Source organism: Podarcis bocagei (assembly GCF_964188305.1).
Source record: "Podarcis bocagei genome assembly, chromosome: 3".
NCBI classification, from domain to species: domain Eukaryota; kingdom Metazoa; phylum Chordata; class Lepidosauria; order Squamata; family Lacertidae; genus Podarcis; species Podarcis bocagei.
The window spans coordinates 65292654-65320507 of NC_138127.1; the positions used below are offsets into that span (position 1 = coordinate 65292654).

The window sequence follows — 27854 nt, forward strand, 5'->3', positions numbered from 1 at the left end:
TTTGATGAAGTAGTGTTTTCAAGGCTTGTCTGCTTTGATCCGAGTTCATTCTTGGAAACAGAGTACATCAGCAGAATTGAGCACCTCAGTTACCACAGGAGAAATTACAGGGTTATTCCAGAAGTCAAGAGCCCAGAAGATAAAATATTCATCTTATATGAATATTTCATTTAACTGAAGAAACCAGTCATATAAAGTGCCTGTGCATCTCACACAAGACCCAGGGGGAGGAGGATGGATGGATGGATGGAAGGAAGGAAGGAAGGAAGGAAGGAAGGAAGGAAGGAAGAGGAAGGTGCTGGGAGAGGCACTAGGGAGCGAAGAAGACAGGTATAGCCATGTAAATGACATCTGACCCACCCTATTTTCTCAACTGTCATTTGTTTTAACATTGTATTTTTATATTGTTGCAACCTCATGGTGAATGACAAACAAGAAAGCTAAATAAATAATAGCAGCAGCCATGGGCCTGCTGTCTCTTTAACTTGTATATTTTTCTAACATGGTTCTTTGTTCTGCTCCAATGACATATCTATGGAAGCTCAATCCTCACTTATTTGTTTAGGCCAGTAACCTTTCCTGTCCCAGCTGCGTGATGGGGTCCTAGCCAAGTGGGGGCTAGTGCTAGACACTGAGGAGTCCAGGGACACCAGGTCAGATAACATTAGCACCAGGTCCTGGTCCACAGAGCAGAGTCATGTCAAACACAGGCCAAGTTCCAGCAAAGAGAAAGTCAACACATAAAAGTCTAAATCAGGAAGAAGAAGAAAAAATTGTCCAGTAGCACCTTATAGACACGGAAGCTTATATCAGAACAAACTTAGTTGGTCTATGAGGTGCTACTGGATAATTTTTTATTTTTATTATTTTTATTACAACTGTGTCAGACCAACACAGCTACCTACCTGAATCTAAATCAGGAAGGTTAGACAAATCAAAAGTCAACTTCCGAAAAACAAAGAAACAAGGTGGGCAGCACCCTGGAAAGCTCCAAGTTGCACCTAGATGGATATCTGAAGCTTCCTTTTTTGTAGCCATCCCTGATGAGTGGAGTCTCTATTCTTAAAGGGAGTCAGCCTTTGGACTCAGGTGGTGTGGAAGACATTGATGCTGCCTTTTAAGCTGGAGTCCTAGAAGTCTGAATAGGGCAACACAACCTCTTCAGGCGAGGGAGGTGTTAGCCTTCTGGGTTCCTCTGGTGCTGGAACTTCCAAGGAGGACAGGACATCAAAGGGACATCAAATAGCCGTTTCCCACAAGAATGGGGAGTCCGAGCCCTGGGTCATACCACCACCTTTCGGGAATCTTTGTCTTAAATACTGATGTGTGCTACTGCAAAAAGTTTTTTAAAATAAAAGTTGCACACTCTCTCTTTTTATCCTCCATAATAAAGGATGACATCAATTAAATAACTGTGTGAGCAGAACAACTTCCACTTGTACAACAGGACTTTCTCCTCCTGCCCCACCATGTACTATATTATTTCCTGGCCATTCTATCTTGGCCTGATGGATAAATTCCTATTATACATTGATTACCACAACAGCATTTCTAACTAAATTGATGTGTCTGAATCTGTTTAGTTTATAATGAAGACTGTTTTCTCACAGTTACATACATTTTTTTTAATAAACCCAGTGTAATTAGCTAGTAGCCTTTGAAAAGTGAAGAATTTTTTTAGTGAAAAGAAGATTAAACCCCTCAACTACAGAAAGTGAGAGAATCTGATTATTTATCTTCATCAATTGTGTTGCTCATAGTGAAAATATAAATGAAAACTCAGAATATACTCAGAGACAGTAAGCCCCATCCCAGTCACCCAGATCAATGAAGTCACGTGAATGTGCATTTAAAGGAAGAAATTATTTTAACGTATTTAGGTCATAAATCCTTGCCATCACCGGCATCTGGTATTAGAATTGTAAGCATCTGCCATTTAATGTTCTGTCCTAAAAGCAAGGCCAGTTTATCCTCAATAAATATACAAAGTATTGTGTGTGACACAACTTCCTGATTAAATAAATTTCAAGGGTTGTTTTTGTTTTTCTAGAGTCCTACTTTAGAAATCTCTCGGCTTTGACTTTTTTGGCTATTTCAGCAGATACCATTTAATATAGCTTTTCCTGATTAAAGTGGACAGAACAAACTGAGCTTACAGAAGTTAATTTCAAGATAGCCTTGGAAATAACAGCTAAACTCTTCAGACGCCAAGAAGAATCCTGATGATTGGCAGGCAGGAAACCCACACACAGACACTCCCTTCTGAGAGGCCTCAGTTTTGGAGACAGGTAGTTCTAAATCAGAACGAAAGATCATTATTCCTTCCACCTCTCTCCTATCTCTTCCCCCAACTGCATAATGTCTATGTCAACAGTGTATCATACCGAATGTAAACAGATTGTGAAAAACGACTCTATGAATGGAAAATGGAGATGCTATATGTACTTTTCCATGTTTATTTGTTTTTCACAAGAAAATATGTAATAAAAACAAATTTAGGTCAGTTATCAAAACTCACATGGCAACCAAGTTCCCTACATTAATAAAATCTAGGGATTGGGAGATCTGTCAGTTTTGGTTTTCTCAGTTCTACATTTTTCTCATCTTAAATTAAGTTATCCACATTTCTACAGCAAAAAAAGAAAAAACCAGTATGAAAAATTTTCAGTATTTTAGTGTTAATTTCTCCTAACAAACACATGTTTGAATGCAGCTTTGACTAATGTACACAGAAATACACTTCAGTTCTCTCATGCTTAAGGGTTACATAAATATTCCGAGAGCTCTGAGCCGAACCAGAATGCTAGAGATTCCTGCAGGTCACTATCAAAGCACATGATGAACATGGGTATAAGAAGTTCAGTTGAAACCAGTGAGGTTGACCGGTGGTATAATGGACCTGACGCAGGCAGCTGCTTGCTGGTATATACATAAACCTAGGAGAGAGTAACTAGTTCTAAGCGGAAGAAATGCTGAAGAAACACTGAGGATGTGATGTAGAGTGGTGTGTTAGACCTCCCCATCCCCTCAAAGTGAATTATCAGCAAATATTGTCCCTCAGCAGCAGATTTGGGGTCGGGAATGTTCTTCAGTAGTACTCCAGCTGCTGACTCCTAAAAAAGGTTCCTGAACGTGACTGGGTTAAAAACTATCTCAACATGTACTTAAAGTCTTTTTCTTTGGTGATCACTCGTAGCCAAGTCATGAAAACAGTCTTAACAGTGAATCTGTAAGTGACTGTGGAGGCCAATTCTGGATCCACACATTCTTTAACAGTGGGGACATAGGTTTCCAGGTGGGAGTTGATCACAGGGAGGGTTTGCCAAATGTGCCTTCCTCTTAGCTCGTTTCTCCTTTTCACCCTGAGTTCGTGCTTCTTCAAAGTCCACAACATCTTTGGTAAAGGCTGTTCTCCAATTGGAGCACTCGCAACATATATTTACAGTACATATATCATATACCATGGCTGTTCCAAAGGATCTGCACTGGCTGCCTATTAATCAATGGGCCAGTTTTAAGGTCTTGTTACTTACATGTAAAGCCCTAAACACCTCCAGACTAAGTTACCTGAAAGATAATACGTCCCTCAGCAAATGGAATCTGGTTAATCCTGTGATGGCTTGCAGTGATGTAGAGGTGTGATTTTTCAGTGGTGACAGTGACATGGAATGCACTCCCTGCTAAAATGCAAAAGGCCCCATCTGTATCAGCATTCTGCAGGCCTTTGAAAATGCATCTGTTGATACAAACATTCCCTGGATCTCTCAACCCAAGTCTTCTGTTTTAATGAGATTGTTTCATTGCATTTTTAAATTATGGATGTTTATGTTTTAATGGGATTGTTTTATTGTGTAGTTTAATTATAGAGGTTTGCATTTAAATGTTTGCATGATTGGTTTTTATACTTTCAAACCACTTAACCACTTAGAAACCATATTTTGGCATTGAGCATTATGTAAATTAATCAATGAATAAGAATGATAGTAATAATTTTATTATCAATGGCAAAGATACTCCCATTTCCAAATAGCTGGTAGTTGCAGGATTAGAGCATCCCCAATGAGAATAAATGTAAAAAGGACCCCTGAGTGGTTAAGTCAGGCTATGGCATGCTGCGCTCATCTCTGCTTTAAAGCCAAGGGAGCCGGCGTTTTTTCAAAGACAGCTTTCCAGGTCATGTGACCAGCATGACTAAACTGCTTCTGGCACAACAGGACACCGTGACAAGTGCCAGAGCTCACGGAAATGCCATTTACCTTCCCACCACAGCAGTACTTTTATCTACTCATGCTAGTATGCTTTCAAACTGCTAGGTTGGCAGGAGCTGGGGCAAAGCAACAGGAGCTCACCCCATTGCAATGATTTGAACTGCTGACCTTACAATCAGCAAGCCTAAGAGGCTCAATGGTTTAGACCACAGTGCCACCCGTGTCCCTTGAACAAATGTACTTCCTAGTTAATAAGGTGAGCTTTTATTTAAAGGGGAAAAAATGCAATGGCATAACCAAATAGCAGGAAATAATATTTTTGCTAAAAGTGCAAGCAATCAATAACAGATCATCTTTACATAAAATAAAGAGCATCTATCCACCACCCCCCGTTTGCTTCATTGCCTTCTTGTCATGGTAAAAGCATTCCAGAAGGAGACTAATGAATCCAGCACCAACCCACATCCTTACACACTGCACTTAATGCCTGCATTCGTCATCCGGTAAACCTTGCCAGATCTGTGTCACAACTGTGCTCAGAACTCTTACTTTAATATAAAAAGTTCAACACGGGGGGCACTGCCAATCACTCCCAGCAGTGATGCAAGCTGCTATCGCTGAACTGTTATGCCTGTTAGGGTGCTCTAAAAACTATTTGCACTGCAACGTTTCAGTTGTACTAAGCAGTGGAGAAAACCAATTTTGATTGCCATCTATATTGCAGTCACATAGTCTGAGAAGTATAGATATTTTCTAGCAATCTGCAGACAATATTAGATGGGGCAGAACAGGAAGGGTTTCCTGCCATTACTTTTGAAGAAGCCTGATTCTGAAGACTAATTTGGACAACTACTGCCCAGTCTCAAACCTGCCTTTTTCAGGCAAGTGGTTAGAGTGAGTCATGACCTCTTCCAAGGTGGTCTTGAAAAGAGGCCAATTACTTGGCTCCATTTCTATCCAGTTTCAGGTCTGCTCTTTGGATGGAAACAGCCTAGGTTGTCTAGTGCTAGAGAATGGAGGTGGGCGGAGGGAGATGACTCTATTAGTTCTCCTGAACTTCTCAACACCTATGAATACCATCAATAATTATATCCTGGATCACCTGTCTGGGTTGGTTTGAGGAACCACAGTTTTACAGTAGTTTCTGTCCTTCCTTGATGGGAGTTTTAAGAAGGGTGGTGCTGGGGGAATTCTCTACCTTCATGGTCATAGGCTTAAGATGTTCCACAGATGTAGACTCAGGCCCCAAATACCTAAAAGAGTGCCTCCTTCCCTACAGACCCTCTTGTGCGCTGAGACTGGAGGGTGTCCTCTTGGTTGTTCCATCACTCTCAGAAGCTCAGCAGGTGATCACCTGGGAGAGAGCATTCTCTGTGGCAGCCCCTAGGTTGTGAAACTCCCTTCCCACAAGAAGCACCTGGCACCTTTAACGTGGTCTATGTCGGGCCGCCTTTGAAGTCAGCTTGGAAACTTCAGCTAGTTCTCAGTAGGGTCAAGAGAATCTGATTGTCACAGCAGTTGCTGTGGTCCACTCCTTGGGGGCCACATCTGCCACCTCCTTGGCAGCCCCTCCCCCCATGCTACCTCTTGGCAAATAGGAGGCACTGCTGGTCTCCTCCAACCCTAGGGAGGAAATGGCAGAGGCTGCCCTCTGGGATCTCCTGGGCTCTGCACACACCCAAGTAGATTCAGAGCAGGCCCATTCCCCCTACCCAGCCTCATGACGGCCTTTGAATCCCACTTCAACCATCAGTAAAAGTTGCTTTGATTCCTCACCTCACCCCACCCCTTGTTCCCAATATAGATCTTCACTCCCCACTTGTTCCTAATGTAGATCGTCATTCACCCCTTCTTCACTGGTGAGGTGAGCACACAAAAGTGCCAAAATGCCTTTGCCTAGCCCTGCTAGAACCTGAAATACTAGGGTTCAAATCCCTACTTGGCCATGAAGCTCATGTGTGAGGTTAGGCTAGTCACCAGCTCTCAGGCCAACTCATCTCCCATTGTGGGTGGGGCATCCACCAAGCTCCACACAATCTAAATGTGCTACCATAAGGAATACCAAACTGCTGTCAGAACAAATAACCTCCTTAGCAGCCAGCCCTGCCTGTGTACTTGCTCAGTGAGCCTGCTCGGCTGTGAGTGACCTGCTCCACCTTCATGGCATCCTCCAGGGATTTCTACATTTGGATGGACAGCCTTGCCAATGTTTATTCATGTGTCTGACTTCCCCACAACCTTATAACTAGAAACAGCTCATTTTCAAAGGCAGCTTTCAGGCGGCAAAAGCTATATAATGCAATTTAATAGTTTGTCCATTTCAGAAAGTGCCCCAAAATAGATACAGTGAATTAACAGGACATCAAAGCATATTATAATACTTTGTCTAATGATGAGAACTGAAAAGGCTCAGTAAAGGAAATCAGCACTTGTAAGGCCATGAGGCTGGAGTAGGGGGGACCGTTTCCATTTCTTCTGCTAGAACCCCGGCCAATCAAGGGACTTTTATTCAGTGTTGTTTTTTTTAAATTATATTTATTGAAGTTTCCAAAACTCAAAAAAGAAAAAACAAAAGAAAATGAAAAAATAAAGTTTTACAATTGAAGCCTTACTTTCATTAACATCTTTCCAGGACTCCCCCATCCCCCTCCCTATTGTATTCCCCTTTCATTAATTTGGTTCCACAAGTTCTTACTCCCAATTTAAAACTTATTTTGTTTAACCCACTATTCAATTTAGTAACATAACCACTTTCCCTTTACATTCCACCATCCCTCATCATTAAAAGAAAGTTTTTCCCCCAAGGTCCACCCCAATTTCCTTCCACGAATTCCCTTTTTTTGATAAACACGTCCAAACAAGGTAAAAAATATAAAAAGATTCAAAAAATAATTGTACACCCTTTGGATTCCAGATCTCCCCCCACCCTTCCCCGGTTTCGATTCCCCATGTCCATCAATCTATCTACTGTCAGCCTGGAGATCTCACGTCCATAGCCGGGGTTTTTTTTTTCCAGTTCCACCTTGCCGGTTTTTTTTTTAAATAACGTTTAACTTCAGACGCCCAGTCTTAAAGAGGCCCCTGACAGGCCTTTAGTTTTCCTTGGTCTTTCACAATAATATGGCTCCTCCCTTGTTCTTTCCAAGTCGTCGTCAGTCCTTTGTTCTTTTTTCTCACTTTCTCAGGTTTCTTTTCCTGTTCCGCTGCAAAAACATTCTAATTCAGAAATTTGATACCTCTACAGAGGTTGTTGTTAGTTCAGGAACAAAAACTTACGTCCAGTCCCTTCCATTCTTCAATAGATGATTCTATTGTCTCCTTTAATATAAACACCTCTGTAGACAAAATACTGTTTCGTTTTTGCAGCTTTCCCAGAAGATAACAAGTCCTGGGCGATTCCAAGAGTATTTTTCCACTTACGACCGTTCTTGTAATGTCCCAAAACCCCTCTAGGGGGATTGTAGTAACTTTGTTTCCTCAAATCCAAAAGTCAAATTGTTATTCCTTATTTTCGACAATTTATATCCAAATTGTAACAAAACTAACCAGCAAAGTCCTCATAGCAAAGTCCTCTTTATATTCTCCAACTTTGACAGCTACTTTGACAGCTGTCAAAGTCTCTGTCTCTCTTCGCCAGGCTCTCTCGCGGATCGCCCCGGTTCCCGGGGGGGTTGCACTTTCACTCTCACCATCCACTCTTCTCCTCCAGCACAGTTCTTATAATTTCCCATCATGGAATTAATAATTTTTATCAATAAACAGAAGCAAGCTCCTTTCTCGACCTTAGTTGCCAAATCCTTGTTTTAAAATGTCTACAATAGGGGGGAGACTGACTTCCTTTCTGGATCTCCCCCGCTCGTGCCGAATCCGGAAAAAAAAAAATTCTCCTTTTAAGTCCGGTTTCCAAATTACTCATGGGTTGTTGTTTATAGTCCAAATTTTCAATAGAAGAAGTCGGCGCTCTCCGTCGAATGGCATGCGGCTTTGCTCGGCAGGGAAAGCAGAGGACTCATAGCACCACGCCACCCCCATCCCCCACTCCGCAGCCTTTAAAAAGGCTCCTTCACGGGTTGGGGGGCGCTAACGGTGCCCGCCGAGTCAACCATGTCCACGGGCTCCGTGCCCGTGGTTTTTGAGGGTCCCCGCATCGCCGGCGCGGTAGGACCCAACCCCTGCCGAGCAGACTCCCTCCGGAGCTCGGAGGGAGTCCGCCATTCGGTGATGGCGCCAACCCGGAAGTCCCACGACTTTTATTCAGTGTTAATGACAACAGCTAGTGCCTATTCTAGGACCAAAAAAGGAAACAGCGTTGCCCAGAAATGAAGTGTTGCATTTATTAAAAGTCTTTAGAGGGGAGACTCATCTCCCTTGCTGTGTCTCTTGGTAGATCAGCAAGTACTGATTAGTGGGTGGAAGACAGCCAGCTCCCCTCCTTTACCTGCTAATGCTGCTGTTCTGCTATTCTGAAAATAGTACTTTGCAATTCCTCAAAGATCTACTGCTTAGTTAATCAACATAAACATTGCTTTCTCCTCGCAGTGGCAGCTGGACACCCAACCTTGAAAAAATGAATTACAGTGGCTCGTGACCAACTCTTCATTCATCTGCCCCTTAAGAACTAATGACACATGTATTTCGACAGTCTCTTCAGCTACATCTCCAAACACGCCAACACAAAAGCTATGGCTGGGAGAGAGGTAGCACTGGCTTCCCCGCTGCTGCATTTGAGTCTGCTTTTATTTTCTGTTTGTCCAGGGCAGGCACTTGATTTATTTTTGCTGTTGACAACGGCTACCGCTCTAAATGCTGCAGTTGCTGTGGTTCAAAAATAGTCACAGACCTGGTTAAATTCACAATTCTTTTTCTTATTCGAAAGAACAGAAGCTTCTCTGAAGCTACAATCTCCACATCCCCCTTTTTACAAGGCTTATAATACCACAACATTCCTATCCCCTGCATTAGGGATAGTCAATGTCATGTCCTTCCAATGCTGCAGGACTACAACTTCCATCATCCCTGATCATTGGTGATGCTAACTGGTGCTGATGAAGTCTAACAACATTTATATCTCTGTCATATAGCATCAGATCACCTTTGTAAACAAACCACTCTTCCTAAGCTTTTCCTGACCCCATTTCTTACACATATTTCTTCATACCAGGGCTGAAAATTCATTTTTTTCTACCTCAGCATTCTTATCCCAGATATAGTGCTTCCACTCTCTAATAACTGCACATGCCTACAAAACACTCAAGGATGAAGATTTCAGAAGCTCAGGAAATGGGCATGAGCCAATTCGAAACAGCCTCTCTCTTTCCTCTTATGATACTGGTTTGCCTTTCATAAAATCATGTTGCAGATTACATTTGTGAGCGTTATTCTTGAGTAAAGAAATGGTGCTTCTCTACACTTTAATTATATCTCACTGAAATATCACATAGCATATCAACTATCACAAGCAGATAAAGGTACAAAATCTTACTTATTTTCTTGAGGACTGGAAACCTGGTCTAGAGAAAAAATACAAATAAGAATGCTGTTTTAATTGCATACAGCTTAGAAGTTTAACAAGAAAACAGTGATCTTTTCCTGGTCTGTACTTGTGACTGATCCAAAAGGCAAAAAATAAGCAGCCCAATTTCTCCCTATCAAAGTAACTCCATTGCAGGAAAAAGTTCACCTGCTAAATGTCAAACTCTGTGTTAAATGCACAGAAGCAAACAGAAAAGAAAGACTAGTACAGTGGTACCTCGGGTTAAGTACTTAATTCGTTTCAGGGGTCTGTTCTTAACCTGAAACTGTTTTTAACCTGAAGCACCACTTTAGCTAATGGGGCCTCCTGCTGCCACCACGCCACCAGAGCACGATTTCTGTTCTCATCCTGAAGCAAAGTTCTTAACCTGAAGCACTATTTCTGGGTTAGCGGAGTCTGTAACCTGAAGCGTATGTAACCTGAAGTGTATGTAACCCGAGGTACCACTGTACTGTAAACCTATACAGTTGGTCATTTTAGAGCTGAACCGCAAGAGGTTCACCTTATGCTCCTTTTGAAACTTCCTTCTCCATCTTAGAAAAACATAGCTGGATTAATTTGCAGTCAGGAGTTTGAATGCCTTTGCCTCCCAACAATAGCTAGAAAGAGCTGGCAGTGCAACAGAACACTTATCAGCATCTCTGCTGGAATAATTTCATTAGTGAGATAACTTTTTGCAGCAGTGTTGTTCAAAAGGCTGGGCCTAAGCTATCAAAATCCCAGAGATCGCCATGCAACATTTCATAAGGATGTTAATAAAGCATCACAGATGCTGGAGCGGAGGAAACACCAACACAACATTTCAGATTGTTTCTTCTGATGAAAAACTGACATGTGCAAAACAGCATGGAATACAGGACCCTTTTATGGAAAGCGACTGTGTTTTACAGAAGAGTGAGCCTCAGCTGTGACGCCAAAAGAAATTGAAGCAAAAATAGAAAGTGACCACATTCAAAACACATTATAAGAAACAGAGGATTAGATGTGAGTGCAATCCTCTGCAGTATGCATGTTTAACTTAATGGGCAAGAAGACCTACTGAGCTTACTTCCTTGTAGTAAGTTTTTACCTAGGCTTTCCCTGATTCATATGATCTGACCCTTTACTCATTTTTATGTGCTTTTACAATATTGTTATAAATGCGGGTTTTGTTGCATTGTTGTTTTCTTACTATTTTAAAAAAATATTAAGCTGTATATAAATACATACACAATGCTTAGACAAGGTTTAGTAGGTTTAACAAGGCTACACACATTCAATAGGAAATAAGATTCACAGAGCTCTGTGAGCCTTACTTTTGTGTAAAAAGTCATGGAATGTTACTTGAGATACTGCAGCTGAAAGTGCATAAAAACTTAAAGCCCTATCCCATGAGTTGCTATGCTGTGCTAGTAGCAATCTTAATCTGTCCTACCCTCTAAGGGTCCAGGATCTGGCACAAGGGGATTTGCTTTAGATGTGAATTTCATCACAAACTTTGTTTTCTCTAGGTATGTTTTCAAAATTAACAGTGACTGAACAGGGCAAGTCTATGTCATGGCTGATGGATAAGGCTTTGGGACTACACAATCAACAGTTGTTTGTAACTTCAGAAAACCTACAGAAACCTTCTTATATGTGCATATGGCCCCTAACTGGATCAGGGTAGCTTCTCTAAAAAGAATTCAAACAAACAAAGGATAAGTGAAGGGGGGGATTAATTCACACGTTGCAGCAGAAATGTAAAGAACTGAATTCCAAGATTGGAAAAATGAGAAACTGAGAGATCTTTCCATCCCTTCCACCCACCATTTACAGCAGTTTATATAACAAGTTCAAAAATGGATGATATTTGTAGAATTGGGCTAACAAAAGGCACAAGCCCCTACTATTCATGCATTAATCCGCTATAAACATTTATTCAAAATGATTTGCACCAAAATCTACCCATAAGAATAAAATGTAACAAAATTCTAAAGATTTGTTCATGCTTTTAATATAAAATTTCTCAGTTGGGAGCGGGGGAGAAGAATAGGTTTTTTTAGATCTGTTGCAGAATCCAGAGCCTAGACTTTACTTGATAGTGCTGAACAAAGTATTTCATGACATCCTTAATTTGGGGGGAGGGGAGGTTATCCTCACAAAAGCTTTTAATCTGAATGGCAGCATTTATGGAAATTGGGGAGAGGGGAGTATGTGTGAGAAAGAAAACTTTCATTGCATCAATAAAGGTCAGTGCCTGTCTTGTACTTTCTTATTTCAGCATATGAGTTTTCCCTTGGTGATTGGGAGGAAATGGAGTGTGTGTTGCTGGGAGGGGGGTGTTAATAACCAAAGCACTGGGGAAATGGATGCAGATGTCATCTGGCTTTCGCAGATGGGTCTGTACTGTGGGTCTTGTATCCTGCAGTTTTTCTCACCATCTTTCCTCACGGAGGAATTTGAAGCAGAGAAAGACACAGAGACTACAACGGCAAATAGTGTGCTTTCTTCACATATCAAACAGTCCCCACTGACACCCACAAGAGTTGCATTGTCTTACACTATCTCATTTTGTCATTCTTTCTACTAGACTATTTTTTAAAAAAAATTAAAGCTATAGGTGGGGATGCAAGCTAGAATGTTGCTCCCTCTGAAAATTCTCTACACATAGGAAGCAAGCCCAGCTGCGTCCTTGACATGCTGTATTTCCAAGTGCAAGCAAGCCTTTGTCCCCCAACCTGCAAAATGCAAACCAGAAAATGTTTTATCCCATAATTATGCCCACTGTGCAAAAATAGCTCTCTGATCAGAATGTTTCACTTAAATTGCAATCCGCTATACACTCGCAAGAGAGGAAGTCCCACTGAACTCAACAAGACTTACTTTTAAGTAGACGCAGATAGAATTACATTGTAAAAGTGTTGATGAATAGGATGATGAATGCAGACCTACTATGATGAAGTGCCAGAATGATGGTTTATTTACAAATTACTGGCTATAGAACTCTATATAAAAAAATGTGGTAACTGACTATATTATAAGCAATGATTAAATAATATTTAAATATTTTCATCAGTTTTGTGGTAGGTGGACTCAATCCACTCAATTCAATGGAGTCTGTCTTTGCATGCAGAAGATGTAAACATCAACATATTCTCTAGGCACGAGCATCTAGAAACTGCCCATGACCCACAAGTAGAACTGTAAAACTAAACCTTATTATCACTGCATAGGGACTGAATTATGAGCATGTTCTCATTGAAAAATACGGTGCTATTTATAGTGCCAAGCCTCATAGTCCCATTATTTAAGCCTTTACAGCTGCCACATTTCAAATACTTGTAAAGATCTTTTGACTCTCATGTCTCTAAAGGATTATTGTAAATTTGGAAAAAAGAACATAAAAGGGCATTTAAAATTAGCAAAGAAGTTAGTTATCTTCTTTATGCATCTCTCTGTACACTTTTAATAGAATATATATATAATTCTATTAATGGTTAATTGTTCTTTAATTATTTCCCCCTATGTTTTAGCTGTTCTAATTTTGTCTGTAAGCCCCCTTAAGTCCCCTGTTAGGGAAAAAGGTGGGAAAGAAAGAAAGAAAGAAAGAAAGAAAGAAAGAAAGAAAGAAAGAAAGAAAGAATAGCTACCCAATCCTATCAGCAAGGCTAAAGCGTTTTGCGGCTTTTTCTTCGGGGGGGGGAGCTAACTGGGGGAACCAAAAAGTACAAAATGAATGGAAGAGTTGATTGGGAGAAACACTAGCACTCTGGCTGAGCCAATGAAATTGACTGGGACTGTGAATCCTGAACTATGTCCAGGGAAGACAAAAGAAAATATTTGGCCACATGATGTATACTTAAATTGTAGAAGTTGCTGCCACAAGAAGTAGTGATGGCCACTAACTGAGATAACTTTTAAAAAAAGAAAAAGAAAGAAATGGTTCTCCACAAAGAGCTGGAATTTCCAAAGTAGTTTAAGAATCAATCTTTCTTTCCCAGGGAACTCAGGGAATTGTATCTCTATGAGGGGGTCTCCTACCAACTCTCGGCAGTCTTAATGAGCAATGGTTCCCAGGATTCTTTGGGAGAAGCCATGAATTTAAAAATGTTTGATAATGCTTTAAATGAAAAGTGCAAATGGGGCCTGGTATTCATAGGCATAAATACTGCATAGTGCCTCTGATACCAGAGGTTGTGCATAGCTATCATGGCTATCTGTTCAGCTTTGGTGATTTCTAGGAAGACTGGAGGGGAAATGGATTGGCTCTTAGTGTTCCCCATTTCTCAAAAACAATTAGTCATTTGTTCATTCTGATTATACAATATATATAGTTGAGGGAACAAACAGAATGAGAGATGCCTATATACACCAGCTGCACAAGTGATAATATCTGGTTAAATTCTACATCTACTATTTCAGATGTTTTATTGCTGAAAATTAAATCTACAAGTTCCAGGAATAATAGTGTGGTTTATATGAGAGAAAAAATACAATCAGGATAGAATTTAACTCATGAATGGCATACTTCACGATAACAATCACTCTGGCTGGGATACAGACTTCATTAAATGCAAATGCACTATAAAGCATACATTTATTTTCATGATGATTAAATTATGGCTAATTGTGACTCATTAACCATCAGCATACAAGGAACCTGGGTTTGCCAAATGAATATTCTTATGAGGCAGAAATACATTTTAGATTACAATAAATTTTAGGCACTTGGATCATTTTAATTTCTACCTCATGAAGCAGCATCAACCACACTAGGCAAAATGAATTAACTGAGCCTCACATTAAACCAAAGTCCTGGACCTGGAAAGGAAGACTTCCTTTACAATATAACAGAATGAATCTTGGCTATTAATGATGACTCATAATGAAGTAATGGCTTATGTGCATTAAAAGGCCATCGCAACTATATGGGCCTCAAGCCACGTTCATTTTGTCTTACATGATGTAAACACAGTACTTTGCAATGGAGTCAGTTCTGAGAGTCTGCCAGTCATTTCATAAATGCAAATTAGATTCTGTCCATGTTATCACATACAAAGGTATGTTCCATAAAGCCAAAAAGAAACACATATTTGCTCCTACAAGATGCAGAGATGGGCACCAACTTGGATGGCTTTCAATGAGGATTAGACAAATTCAAGGAGGTGAAGTCTACTTAGCCATAACGGCTATGGTCTACCATCTGAATACCAGTTGCTGGAAATCAAAAGTGGGGAGAGTGTGAATGTGCTCAAGTTGGCCACTGTGAAAACAGCATGCTTAACTAGATGAGCCTCTGGTTTGATCCAGCAAGGCTCTTCTTATGCCCTTCAGTTCCTTATTCTTACTTTCAGTGGTCTCTATAGCCTCCCCTGCTTATATCTCTACCTTTAAACCCTAATAACATACCTACCGATGAACTTTGCACCTCCAGTTCCACCACCTTTAGCTATCTGAAAGTCTCCTGCTTCATCATAAGACTCTGTCCTTCCAGCTCATCTTCCAGAACAAACTGTATGATGCCACAATCCTCACTCCTCAAAGAAAACCTTTTCAGTGATGTCCTTAGTCTAACCATGAGCTCCTTTGCTGTCCTGTAACCAAACCTAGGTACCAACCAAGCCTCTGTGTCCACACTGTTGCTTATCTTTTCCCTATTGACCCCTGACTCCACTTCCCTTCCACAAGTAAAATTTCTGCTAAAAATCACACCGTTGGCTACAAATATATACACTACAGACAGACAGACAGACAGACAAAATTGCATATGAGAGGGAAAGTTGTGGATGCTTCCTAACATATTTTTGCCATCAAACCTCTCAAATCATACCAACTGATACCCCGGATGGGGGCAGGGATTGTCTTTAATGTGTTGGAAACAGTGGGTCACTGTTTTAGAATTCTTTCATATTTAGACAATAGTCACTCAAAACTATCCTTAAAAGGAAGACCAAAGTTCACAGGACTACGGATATCATTATAATGGCAAGAACTACATCCCCTCATCTGAACACACTTGGCTTCTCTCCACATTCCAAGATTATTTTGTTGATAAAAAGGCATAACCTTTCTGAAGTGGGGAGGGGAATCCTATATATATATTTCAGTCTAAAAATATTAGCTAACCATGGAAGCATGCCAATATAACCACACTAGGGACTGAAAAGTTCTCAGAGCGATATATATGGAAGAATAAACTTGTGAGCTATTTGTGGAACAACTGGATGAACTTGCTAAGATACTAGATTGCTAGGTTTTCTATTATACCTGATTTGCACTTTAGATGAAGAGGCAAGCGGTCATTTTGAGAGGACAATAGATCAAACAAATATACAATTAACATGGCAGATTTCTAACTTACAGTTGCCTCCTCCTCATAGGATCTTTAAAATTAAACATTGACTTATAAACTTGAAGTGTTAATTTGATTGAGGACGATTTTGTTTTATTCCACCAGCACTTTACAGATAATTCTCTCTATATCTATGTGCTCCTATATGAAGGATCTCTAAGGAATGGTGGTGGAGACTTTTCCTTATTGGTGGAGCTTCTTTTTCAATAAGGGTTTGCCCCAAATAAAATCACAGTAGGCTGCCACTAGCCAAGCTAAACTTCCTGACATGCCTACAGCTATGCTGCTTGGGAACTCTAATCTCTACTGCCAAGGATTCTTCTCTTCAGCCTAGTGCTAGGGCAAAATCAAAAGGAAGGCATTTGGGGTTTATGTTCCTAAAGCCCAGAAATGTCATACCTTATGCATCCTTGTGGAATGCTCTCCCAAGGGAGGTTTGACTGATGCCTTCATCATACACCTTTAGGTGCCAGGCAAAAATGTTTCTCTTCAACCAGGTCTTTGGCTGATTGAAATGTTAACAGCATATGCAGAGTGCATTGCAGAGGAGAAATTCTGAGGGACAGCATCTGTGGCCACCTAACTGGATTGTTGCAAGCGACAAAGACTAAGGCTGAGTACTTATTACCAGTGTAAAGTGCAGCTAGGTCATTTTTTTTCTCAGTTAAGTTTGAAACTGCTCGGGGGGGCACTGTCTCCACCCCCTATTACTATTATTATATTATGCATTTTGTGTTATAAACCACCCTGTGGTCTCTTGATGAAGGGTGGTATATAAATTAAATAAACTAATAATAATAGCAACACAGGAGAGATATGAATTGTGGCTAACACTGCTTTCTACAGCAGTAGTGGGATCACACTGTATGCAGAATACACAGCCTAAGAGCAAAGCCTTATGTTTTTATGTGAATCTGAGATCAGTAAAATCTGTACTCATTTCAGAGATACTGTTTTGTGCAGTACTGTAGTGAGATAATCACCAGCTAAAATGTCAATGGTCTATATGGCCAATCCATTTGTTTGTTTGTTTGTTTTCAGACTAGATTCATCTCTCCACTGACTCTGCACATACATTGTTAAAGAGCTAGCTAGTTCTGCCTCAATGACCTTTGTGGAAAAAGGGTTATGCTAGGAATGTGGAATGAAAAGAAATATCCAAGACATTGCTTTCTCAGGAGGTGCGCAAAGTCCTTGATACTTTGGATGACACATCAGAATATAGAGGTTCATCACATGGTGTGTGTGTGTGTGTGTGTGTGTGTGTGTAACGGAAAAAAATCCTGTAGAACACAAAGAATGCTACATAATTCAAGTTGCAGTGAAATGAATGAATAACTGCAGACTGCAGAATAACTATACTGTATTTTTAACATTGTATTTTTAAATCATTGTAGCACTCCTTGGGACCCCCATGGTGAAAGACGGGCAATTAATCTAACTAATAGTAACAACAGCAATAATCAATTACCAAGATCGTCAATGTTTCCATGGCATGAACCTCACTCCACCTCAAAAAATAAACACACATACAAATAACAATTTGGGTAAGTAACTTATTACACTAGCTGTAACATGTTAACCATATGAAATTATAAGATACAATTGCACAGCACCCGGAAACTGCTTCTCCATATCAAAGTCACTGTGAAATAATACCATAATACCAAAATTACACCTCTGCCATTATAAATATTAGCTATGTATAGCCTTGATTGTGCATGCAGTTGCTTATGTTTAAATGGCTACAAGTGCAAGAAGTTCATAAACGTATGGTAGCTGTCAAATGCAATCACAGCCCCAGTTCCAATGCTCTTGCAGTCAAAAAGCCACCAGTTGGCACAGATGAGCCATTCTCACCTTCTGCTCTTATCCACCATCTACCACCATCTAGTCTACTTATTGCTGTGCCACTTGCTAGTGAAGAGCACTGGCCTACATTGCTGGGCTGTGCAGTGTATTGGATTGGCTCCTATCATAGTCTACCTGCCCAAGTCATAACATTGCACATGTTAGAGTAGTCTTTGCAAGTGATCTGACACACTTCACCATTTTTAATAGCTCCTAGGAGCAGGCCATTGCTATCATTCGACCATGGAGGTGGAAAGCCATCTGTGATAACACTATTTCCAGTCATTGTCCTTGAAATACTACAAAGCTATAGGCCACAACTAGGCAGAACTAGGCAAAGTCCATTGACTTTGACACCAGCGTTGCAGCTATGGCTGAACCACAGGGGCCCATGTATAGGGCCCCACAATCTAAAGGGCCCCCAAATGACTGTCCAGAGTGTGTGGGCAGTGGCAAATAGGACTGACATCTGTACCTGGGTTGGCATGAACATCCTGGGGCCCACTAAGGCTAATACTGGTGGCAACCGCATCTTATCTTTCTTATTATTTCTTTTTTAAAAAAATCATACTCAGGGGGCCAGGCTCATGCATGGTTACAAATGTTCATTTTATAATTTTTACTTTTGAAATATGCATATTCTTTTCTGCAACAAAATGGTGCTCATTCCCAGCGAAGCTTATTCCCAAAATTGTTGCATGAAGGTATCAGAAGCAAACTTTATTTTATTCCTACTGCCACAATGGTGCCATGATCTGAGTGAGTTTAACATGCTCAGAGTGTTTTTATTTATTTTTAATCGGGGCTGGCAAACTGTTTTGTGGTTGTTCTTTTTGCTCTAGCATATCAGGAATGCAGAAGCAATTGAGAAGTATGCATTAGCAGCGGGCATTGGGCAGAAGATAAATGCTTGTTGGGTGCTTTGACAACTGACATAATACACATGGCTTTTGCCATCTAAAAGGAGAGAAAGACTATCAAGTCCAAGGTCTAAAATTGCCTACTGCACCACTGAACAGAGCAGGTCTCAAGGGAAAAGGGTGGAACTTGTTCCACCCTCAGGAAGGTTCACCTGACACCTAAAATACTGGCTTATACCCAACACTGCAGTTCTGCTTACACAATAGACTTCTACTTATGTGATGGAACTTCCTGTTCCTCTCCCCTGCAGCCTCCTCTGCACCCTCAAAATCTGCTCCAGAGATCTGGGGGACCCCTCAGGAACATACTTAAGGGCTGTACAAGCAAAGAAGAGGAAGGGAAAGCCCACTGCATGAGTGGAACTCCGCTCACTCAGCATTCAATACAACTCACAGCCAGTGAGGCACCAGCCAAGATATTTTCTTCTGCCAGACTTTGATGTATTTCCTATATATTTTTATTTCTGTTGTTTTATTTCTGTTTTTAGCACTGCCTGTCAACTGTTCTCCTCTTGTTGTTTTCTTTTGTTTGATGATGTATTGTAAACAACCCTGGCTTTTTAAAAAATCAAAGGGCAGTATTTTTTTAAAAACACACACACACAAATAAACATTTTTAAAAATTCCCCTAAGCTACTGACTGGGAACATAAGTTTGTTTTCTTTTAACTTAGCATTGACCTAATTTCTCACTAATTTAATCAGCTACGAATAACACTCACCATGAAGATGGTTGGGTTGATGCTGAATACGGAAAATTTAGATTTATATCCATTCTGAAAGTTCAGTAAACACATTCAGGTTTCCTCAGCCATCAGACTATACCTTCATTAAGCTAACTAGCATTGCTTTCTTAAATAAAGAAGATCTCCTCCAGTCAAGAATGCCAATCTTTGGCTGACCAGGATGGTATAGATTAGCAGTTGCCAAAAAATTGGGCTCACCTCCTGCTTTCTTCATACACAAAATACTTGAGTCAGCTCAGCAGGAACTGAAACAATAACCAGAGGGATACCATATGCAAGTGCCTAATAAGAAGCACATAAGAAAGTAAAACTGGGGGGGGGGAATACCCTAGAATATCAAACATCCAGGTGCAAGGCTAGTAAGTAGCTGCAGCAGACAAGCAGCGTAGCCTGGCATCTGTGATGGGATGCTCAAACAAAAGGGGTGCAGCTGAACTGAGAATGTTGTGCCCCTTAGGGACACAGGAAGTTGCCTTCTCCTGACTCAGAACATTGGTCCAACTAGCTCAGTATACTCTACTCTACACTGACTGGCAGTAGCTCTCCAAGGGTTCAAACAAAAATTTTGGCTGAGATATGAGGAGCTGAACATTCTGCATGTGAGCATATGCTCTACCACTGAGCTATGACTGTTCCCAGGATTGACTCCTGTGATTGACAACCTGGTATTCCCGGAAGCACTATGGACTGTAACACTAGTGTCCCACATCAAATCACTAACACTTCCCTTATAAGTCCTGGTGGCAAAGGAAGCAGGGAACTCAAGCCAGACTCACACAGTTCCTGCTTTGAGCCCCATATTCCTATGAGTTGAAATAATTCTGATCCCACCCTGGCTTCAATGGGCTTAAATAGCCCACTGGTGCTATCACAGGGGAAAGAGCAGCAGATTTCAAACACCATTCATATATAGAGACATATGCAGTCTAGCGTTGGCTCTGCACATATGAAAACATTTGGCAGTTGTAATTCAGACTCTTAGTAGTGATATAAAAGTGTGCTTGGGCCTGCTGATTTCTGTCGATTTAAATGTGCCTTGTTCTTTGCTGTTTTGTGGCCCAAGTATTGAATGGTAGCACCAAACACTGTGAACCAAGGTCAAAATTAACAATGTTGCCATTAATGAGTCATTATCCTGCAATTGATAAGGTTGAAGAAGCTTGATTGGAGAAGCTTGAATAGCTGATAGATCAGGAAACAACGCTATAAAGCCAGAGTTCATAATTTTTGACATGCTACTTTAAACCAACGCTAGAGAATAAAATACAATAAAGATTTGCCTGGAAGCAATTAAACAAAAGTCTTACAGTAATCCAGATAGATTCTTCCCTGTTACTGACAGGGAGTGGGGGGAATTTAAAAAAAAAATATGAAACACTAAATAAAAACTTCTAAAATTTTGTTCATACCAGTCACAAACTGCAAGCAGAGAACATATGTTTTCTCCTAAAACAACTATGTGATGATTTTTTTGTTATTTTATAACGAGGATGGCATCTTAAGAGAGTGATGCAGCTGGCATTCTATTAAAAGACAGAGCTTACCCTCAAGGCACAAGTATCCTGGCATGCAAGTATCTTCAAATCTGGAAGAAAAGTCTATGCAATGTGCCATTTTCCAAAGTGAGGGTTTTCACTTAAGAACTCAGATGCAGGCAGGAAGCGGGCAGATAAAGGAAGGAAACAGCTTGGAAGAAATTTCATAATGATTGACTGACATATGGTTGTTGGTTTTTTGCCCAAATAACATCACACTAGGAATGAGGAACTCATGTAAACCCATACATAGTTGTCAACACATGTTATGAAGGGGTAGCTGAGAGAGATGCTCATAGAAACCATGCTAGTGCGTGTTTTCATCGTCTTGTCTAGGCATTTTAAAAAAATCCAGTCTAAATTCTTAGAACATGGGGCTCCAAAGTGACGCTGGCCAGGTCTTTGTGTTGATGGAGCAGGAATCAAGCAGTGCTTAGTCCCATCCCATTCACCCCCAGCTACAGGCCCAGGACTAGAACTGCTCTCTGCAACATCCAAGAGATACCTAAGAGAAGTGCAGGTGTGCCCACTGGTTTGGGAGATTTGGGGTGATACTGGGGGGGTCATTCTAACTGCGCCCCTTGCTATTTTTCTACAAGGGAAAGGACTACCATCATTGGAAACCTCCTCTTGTCTTTCCCCTCACCTCATGAGGTGGGTTTGGTGTCCACTAGACTTCGCACTACTTCCGCTGGGGTGCCCAACCATGGAAGCCCTTCTGCCAATCAAGATGTCTCAGGCCTCTTCATTGTATTCTTTCAGGCACCTCAAATAGGCATGTTTTATTAACAAGGCTTTTGGATGATTAAAGAACTTTGTGCTGGCTTAGGCTCTGTTTATTTTAAATGACTGGTGGATTTCTTAATTCATGCTATATTGCACTGGATTTAGTTTGGATTTTTATTTTTATTTTTTTGTACCACCACCAACCTCATGCTCATCTGTTGACCACCTTTAATTTCCTTTGAAAACATGGGGGGGTAGAATTATTTTAAATTAATAAATAGTCATTTGTAAATACAGAGTGTGATCTGATAAAAAAATTTCACTAAGCACAATGATAAATTATAAGGTGTGCACATTTTTTTGTTAAACTTTTGAAACCAGAGGAGGCTTTCCTTGCAGTTACAAAATGCAACACATAGCCGAGATTATTGAAATAAGCATTTTGTAACCTTTCAAAAATACAGAGAGAGTGCAATCATTTGTCCTTTAGGAGCTATTCTACACTGTACACAGAATAAGATGGTAGAAATTTGGACAGCAGGTTGGTGGGGGGACTGTGATTTTGAATGTTGCCCCCATGTAACCAGCTCTCTGCATCCTGTGAACTAGGACATCAGAGAGATGGCTACACGAAAGTGGGAATCTTTTCCATTTGTTTTACAAGGGGATACTTAAAAAATAAGAGGGAGCATTCAAGCACATGACCTTCCCACTTGTGGTTCAGTTTAGTTCATTCTGCAGAATAAGTAGATTGACTCCAACTCTCTCCTCTTATATTCTTAGCTTCATCTTATCATACCAACAGCCATATCATATTTGTACTTTGTCATAAACTATGTGCTTTTAAAACATAAATGAAACCATCAAACCTTTACAGAGACCTTCCATCACCACAAATATCCAGGCGCGTCATGAGGTATTTCTAAAAAGAATTCCTTCTATCTACAGGAATTAAATGGCAATTGCAGAGGGAGGTGAAAGGTTATATCAAAACACTGATGTTAGCTGTGTATTCTTGGAAATCATACCAGAAAACTATTAAATGAACTGTATAATTGTGCTTTCCAATAACATCAGACATTTCTGGAAGAGATTCAACAACGAAGCAGAACCAAACGTATGCAAAAATGTAGCGGTATAAGGAAAAAATATTGCCACAAAGCACCTAGCTTTAAAGTCATGCAGCATAATGGACACTGTGTACTTAGACTTTCAAAAAGCTTTTGATAAAATCTCTCACCAAAGACTCATCAGTAATCTTAGCAGTCGTGATATAAGAAAACAGCTCCTCTTGTGGATCAGTAGCTGACTAAGGAACAGAAGCAGAGAGCAAGGAAAAATGGACAGCTCTCCCGGTGGAGGGATATAGAAAGTGGAGTCTTCCAAGGGTCAGTATTTGGACCTGTGCTTTTTAACTTGTGCACATCTGAACTAGGGTTAGGGTTGAGCAGTGAGCTGGCCAGGTTTGCTGATGATACTAAACTGTTCATGGTCATTAAAACAAAAAGGGATCTCTTAAAAGTTAAACTTGCAAATGTAATTCAATGTAAGGAAGTGTAAAGGGATGCTCATCATTGGGACAAAAATCCTAATCTAACATATACACTAAGGGGGTTTGAGCTAGCAGTGAATGACTGCGAATGAGACCTCAGGGCCTCTGTGTGGATAGACTGATGAAGGTGTAGACCCAGTGTGTGGCAGCTGTGAACAAAAGTGAACCCTAGGCTAGGAATCATTAGGCAAGGAATTGAAAAGAAAGCTCCCAATTTCATAATGTCGTTATAGAAATCAATGATGCAACCACACTTGGAATACTGTGTACAGTTTTGGTCACAACACCTTGAAAAGGAGTTGGAGAAGGTTAGAAAAGGACAACCAAAATGGCTGAGGGGTTGCAGGACCTCTATGAAAAAGGTTACAACATTAGAGGCTTTTTAGGGGTTTGGGGTTTGGGGGGGGGGGAATATGACTATGGGAAGATGTGACAGTAGTGTGTTGAATTATACACAGCATGGAGAAAGTGGACAGAGAAAGGTTTCTCTCCCTCTCTCATAATCTGAAAACCCAGGGCCATCCAGCGAAACTGAATGGTGGAAAATTCAAGGCAGACAAAAGTTAACTACCTCTTCACACAGTCCATAGTTAAAACTAGGGCAGTTGCTATTACAAGTTGTAGTAATGACTATCAACTAGGATGGGGATTGGAGGTAATGCACCTCTGAATATCAGTGGGGGGGGGGCACAGTTGGGGAGGCTCCTTCTCCGCAGTAGGCTTCCCATAGGCATCTTGCTGTTTATTGCAAGAACAGAATGCTGGGCTAGATGGGGCTTTGGTCTAATCCAGGAGGGCTCTTCTTATGTTCTTAAGGCAAAATTGCTTCTAAACCTTCATTTTGCCATGCTCTTTTGCTGTTTAATCTTTTGAGTGTTTCAGAAATGGAATAATGCTCTGCTTGTACCCACCATACCCCCTGTGCACATTCAGTGTTGCTTTACAAATTTGGAACCAAGCAATGTTGGGTAATATTTTGCCTGTGTTTCCATACCTACTTGTAAACTATAACCAGTGTTTTTTTTCTGGGGGGACACAGGGGGACGCACACCCCTAAACATTTTGTGAATCTTTGTACTTTTGTCCATTTACTGTATTTATTTTTACCAATTTGAACTATAAAATGGTGATTTTCTTGAGTCAAAATGAGAGTACCCCTAAACATTAAAAAAAACAACCACTGACTATAACTATGCATGGACATTTTCATTTATAAAGATTATAACCAGTATCAGGTGAAGTATTCAAAAAGCAGTTAGATAATTTAATGAATTTAAGCTGTCTTTCATGGATGTTATGCCCCCTCAGCTTGAATAGGAAACTTATGTCAGGCACCCAAGTTGGGAGAAATGTAAGATATACAATAATAACATCTAGCTACATACCACAGGTGTTTCCTCTTTTAGTCTTTTTCTTTTTTGCATCAGAAATGTATTAAGATTTGTTGGAAATAAAAGACTTAATATTTTAAATGCTATATAAGGTGCGGTGAGATCTTGCTCTTTTGACTTCAAGAAACTAATTCGACAACCGCTCTGGAAGTTCTTCCCATGCAATATGTCTAAAGTCTACAAATTAAAAAATAACCTAAAACTGGAAAGATATTTCAGTACTTCTAGCAAAATGAATCCAATCTGCAAGGAATGATAAGTATATTTTTTTTGTAATCTTGAGCACTTTCACATATTCAAATTATTTATAAGCTTCCACAACAAACTGCTGTCATTTCATAGCATAAAAATGGATGATGAGTGAGTGGGATCATGGGTTTCAACATAACTCTTTCCACTATATACAACAAGCTCTTTTCACTGTAAACAACACTGGAATAAACTTGATGTCAAACGGTTAAAAAGCTACACTTGAAAAACTGCTATCAAGTGATTGTTACACAACATGGCTTTGCTCTCACACTATATAATACCAGTTTCATTGGGAGGGGGGAATCAAGAGCAAAAGCATGTCTAAGTGCCATATATATATATATATATATATATATATACACACACACACACACACACACACACACACACACTCCAAGTCTCTTTCTCTCTCTTTCTACATATATATATATTTAAAAGCTTCCTACCTTTCTGTACACCAACATATTTGGGGATTCATCAGCCACCCCATTGCTGCTGTGTCCATAATTATTTCCTTGTGCCATGTCTGAATGGTTTGGTCCGCTGGCAAGTCTTCTGCAGTGCAATTTGCCTCTGTTGAAAATGAAAGTGATCTCAGTCAGAGATTTTGGCGGGTCCCTTCTGGATGCTGACGATTAAGAGCTCTGACTTCCCAACAGAGTACTTCCAAGTGCCACGTTCACTCACCCCTGTGACCTTGCCCCAGTTGCTGCCTTGAGGGAAAGTAGCCGTTTCCCCTTGGCCACCTTTCATCCTTTTCCCCTCTGCCTATAAATAAGGCAACCCTGCACTTTTCCAATGCTGTTTAGAGTATTATTTGTTTTTTTGAAAGGCTACAGCAGTGTGCTAAGGAGAACCAAGGCGATGCAGGCACCCTTCTAGCGAGCGCCGGTCCCTGGACTCCCGTCCAAAGCAGGCCACTTGGCCGCCACCTTTTGCTCCGGGAGTCAAGGAGCGAACAGCCTCCGGCTGCAGCCCTTCCTAATTGATCGCTCGGAGGCGAAGCGCCTTCTGTGCCTCATTAAACGCAAACCAGCCAGCCCAGCACCGTTCCCTCTGCGACACGCAGGCGGGCACACACACGTGTCTGCCTGTCGAACATCCTTCCCCCCCCCCCCGCCGTGCGCGCATCTCTCTCTCCCCAGCAGGATCCATCCGGTGCCTTTCCCCCCCCCCCCATGAAACAGTTGCTGGACTGGAAGGAGAGCTCAGCTGGTAGTGCACGAGACTCTGAACCTCAAGGTCGTGGGTTCGAGTCTCCAACGGGAAACCCATCCCTGCATTGCAGCGGGTCGGACTAGATGACCCTGGGGGGATCCCTCGCCACTCTACAATGCTACAGCGGCGAGAAGAGCGCGCGGTGCCTCACTCTGCGTGGAAGAATGCGACCCCGTTCAGAAATGGCAGAGACTTGAATAAAAATAAAAAGGACTGTTCCGCCTTCAGCCCTCCGGCCTCGGCACCAGCCCGGCTCGGGCGCCCCTACCCTTCCCCGCCAGCGGGCGGATGGCTGCAAATGGCAGGCGGGCTTGTTTTGCCCTGCAGTGAGGAGCCGAGGCTGGGCGCGTGATTTCAGCACCGCGGACAGCGCCTCCCGCGCCCCCTCGTCCGGCTCCGCGCACGCGCGCGCGCACACACACACACAGCCCCCCACATTCCCTCGCTAGCCGCCGCCTTGGGCTCTTTACCTCCTGGGCCAAGGTCACACGCGGCGGCGGCGCCTCTCTCCTCGTCGCCTGCCTGCCTGCCTGGCCCCCGAGGCGGTCTCTGTCAGCCGGCAGCGGACGGCCAAGAGCCAGGCTCGTTCATCACACAAACAAGGCGGGCGGCGCGGCTGCTCCGGGGGGCTGGGGCCGCCAGCGCTGCTCCACAGCTTGCGGCTCCCCCCGAGCTTCTGCAGCAGCAGCAGCAGCCAGGCTCCCTCCCTGGAATGGAGCGAGGCCGCCGGTCACGTGGGGGAATGGAACGTCAATGGTGCTGCTGCTGCTGCTTCCCCAGCAGCGGCTGCGCGCCTCTCTCTCCCCAGCGGGAAGCGCGCGCGCTCACTGAGCGCCTACTAGCGCCTGCAATTGCCCGCGGGTCGGGCAATAACCTTGACGGGGACTTCGGCAGGATGAGGACCCGGAGAAAGGAGCAAGGGGCGGCGGGGGGGGGGGTGTAGAATTGCGTTAAAGCAGCCCAAGCTGCAAAGGCGCTGCAGTGGGAAAGGAGGTCACTTTCAGTGGCATAGCGTGGGGGGTGCAGGGGGGGCCGGCCGCACCGGGCGCAACATCTGGGGGTTAGGATTAGGGGGCGCAAATCCACGGGTTAGGGGGCGCAAATCCACGGGTTAGGGGGCGCAAATTACTTGCCTTGCCCCGGGTGCTGACAACCCACGCTACGCCACTGGTCGCTTTGCATCCGTGGCGTGCGCTGCTCGGGCTGCTGAAACTTCAAGGCGCGACTCCGATGCCTTTTCTTCAGAAAGCCCTTCCGCAGTCCCCGAAATGTGGTGGGGGGGGACATCTCGCCTTTTGTTGTTGTTGACATTCTGTGCGTGCCCAGAGGCACTCCCTTTCCCTGTGGCTGCAGCAGCCCCACTAAGCTGTTGCCAAGCCTGACACTGGGGAGTAGAGGGGGAGTTTTTCAGTTCAATCTTTCACATTGGCGCTTTACTCCAGGCGCAGATGCTGAGGAGTTTTGCCAAACTTGTTGCTAGCTAATAATTGAGGGACGCAGCAAACGCGTGATGTGATAACGTTTAGTAGTCTGTCAGATCTAGTGCATCCAATTATCTTATTTGCTCCACTTGTTCAGGTTGTAATGTTGTAACAGTTTGATGCTGACAG

At 42.0% G+C, this 27854-nt stretch overlaps 1 protein-coding gene across 5 annotated transcripts in view; it reads right to left on the reverse strand.

Moving 5' to 3' along the window:
- RGS7 (regulator of G protein signaling 7) overlaps window positions 1-27016 on the reverse strand; it is a 128278-nt gene extending 101262 nt beyond the window's left edge. For 3 of the 5 annotated variants that reach the window (XM_081188123.1, XM_081188122.1, XM_081188119.1), the window contains exons 1-2: window positions 26715-27016; window positions 25473-25599 (exon numbers count right to left, since the gene is read on the reverse strand). In XM_081188123.1, coding sequence (XP_081044249.1) covers window positions 25473-25550 — 78 coding nt within the window. In that variant the 5' untranslated portion in view covers window positions 25551-25599; window positions 26715-27016. The other 2 variants (XM_081188120.1, XM_081188121.1) reach the window with 2 other exon arrangements.
- Window positions 27017-27854: the final 838 nt, after the last annotated feature.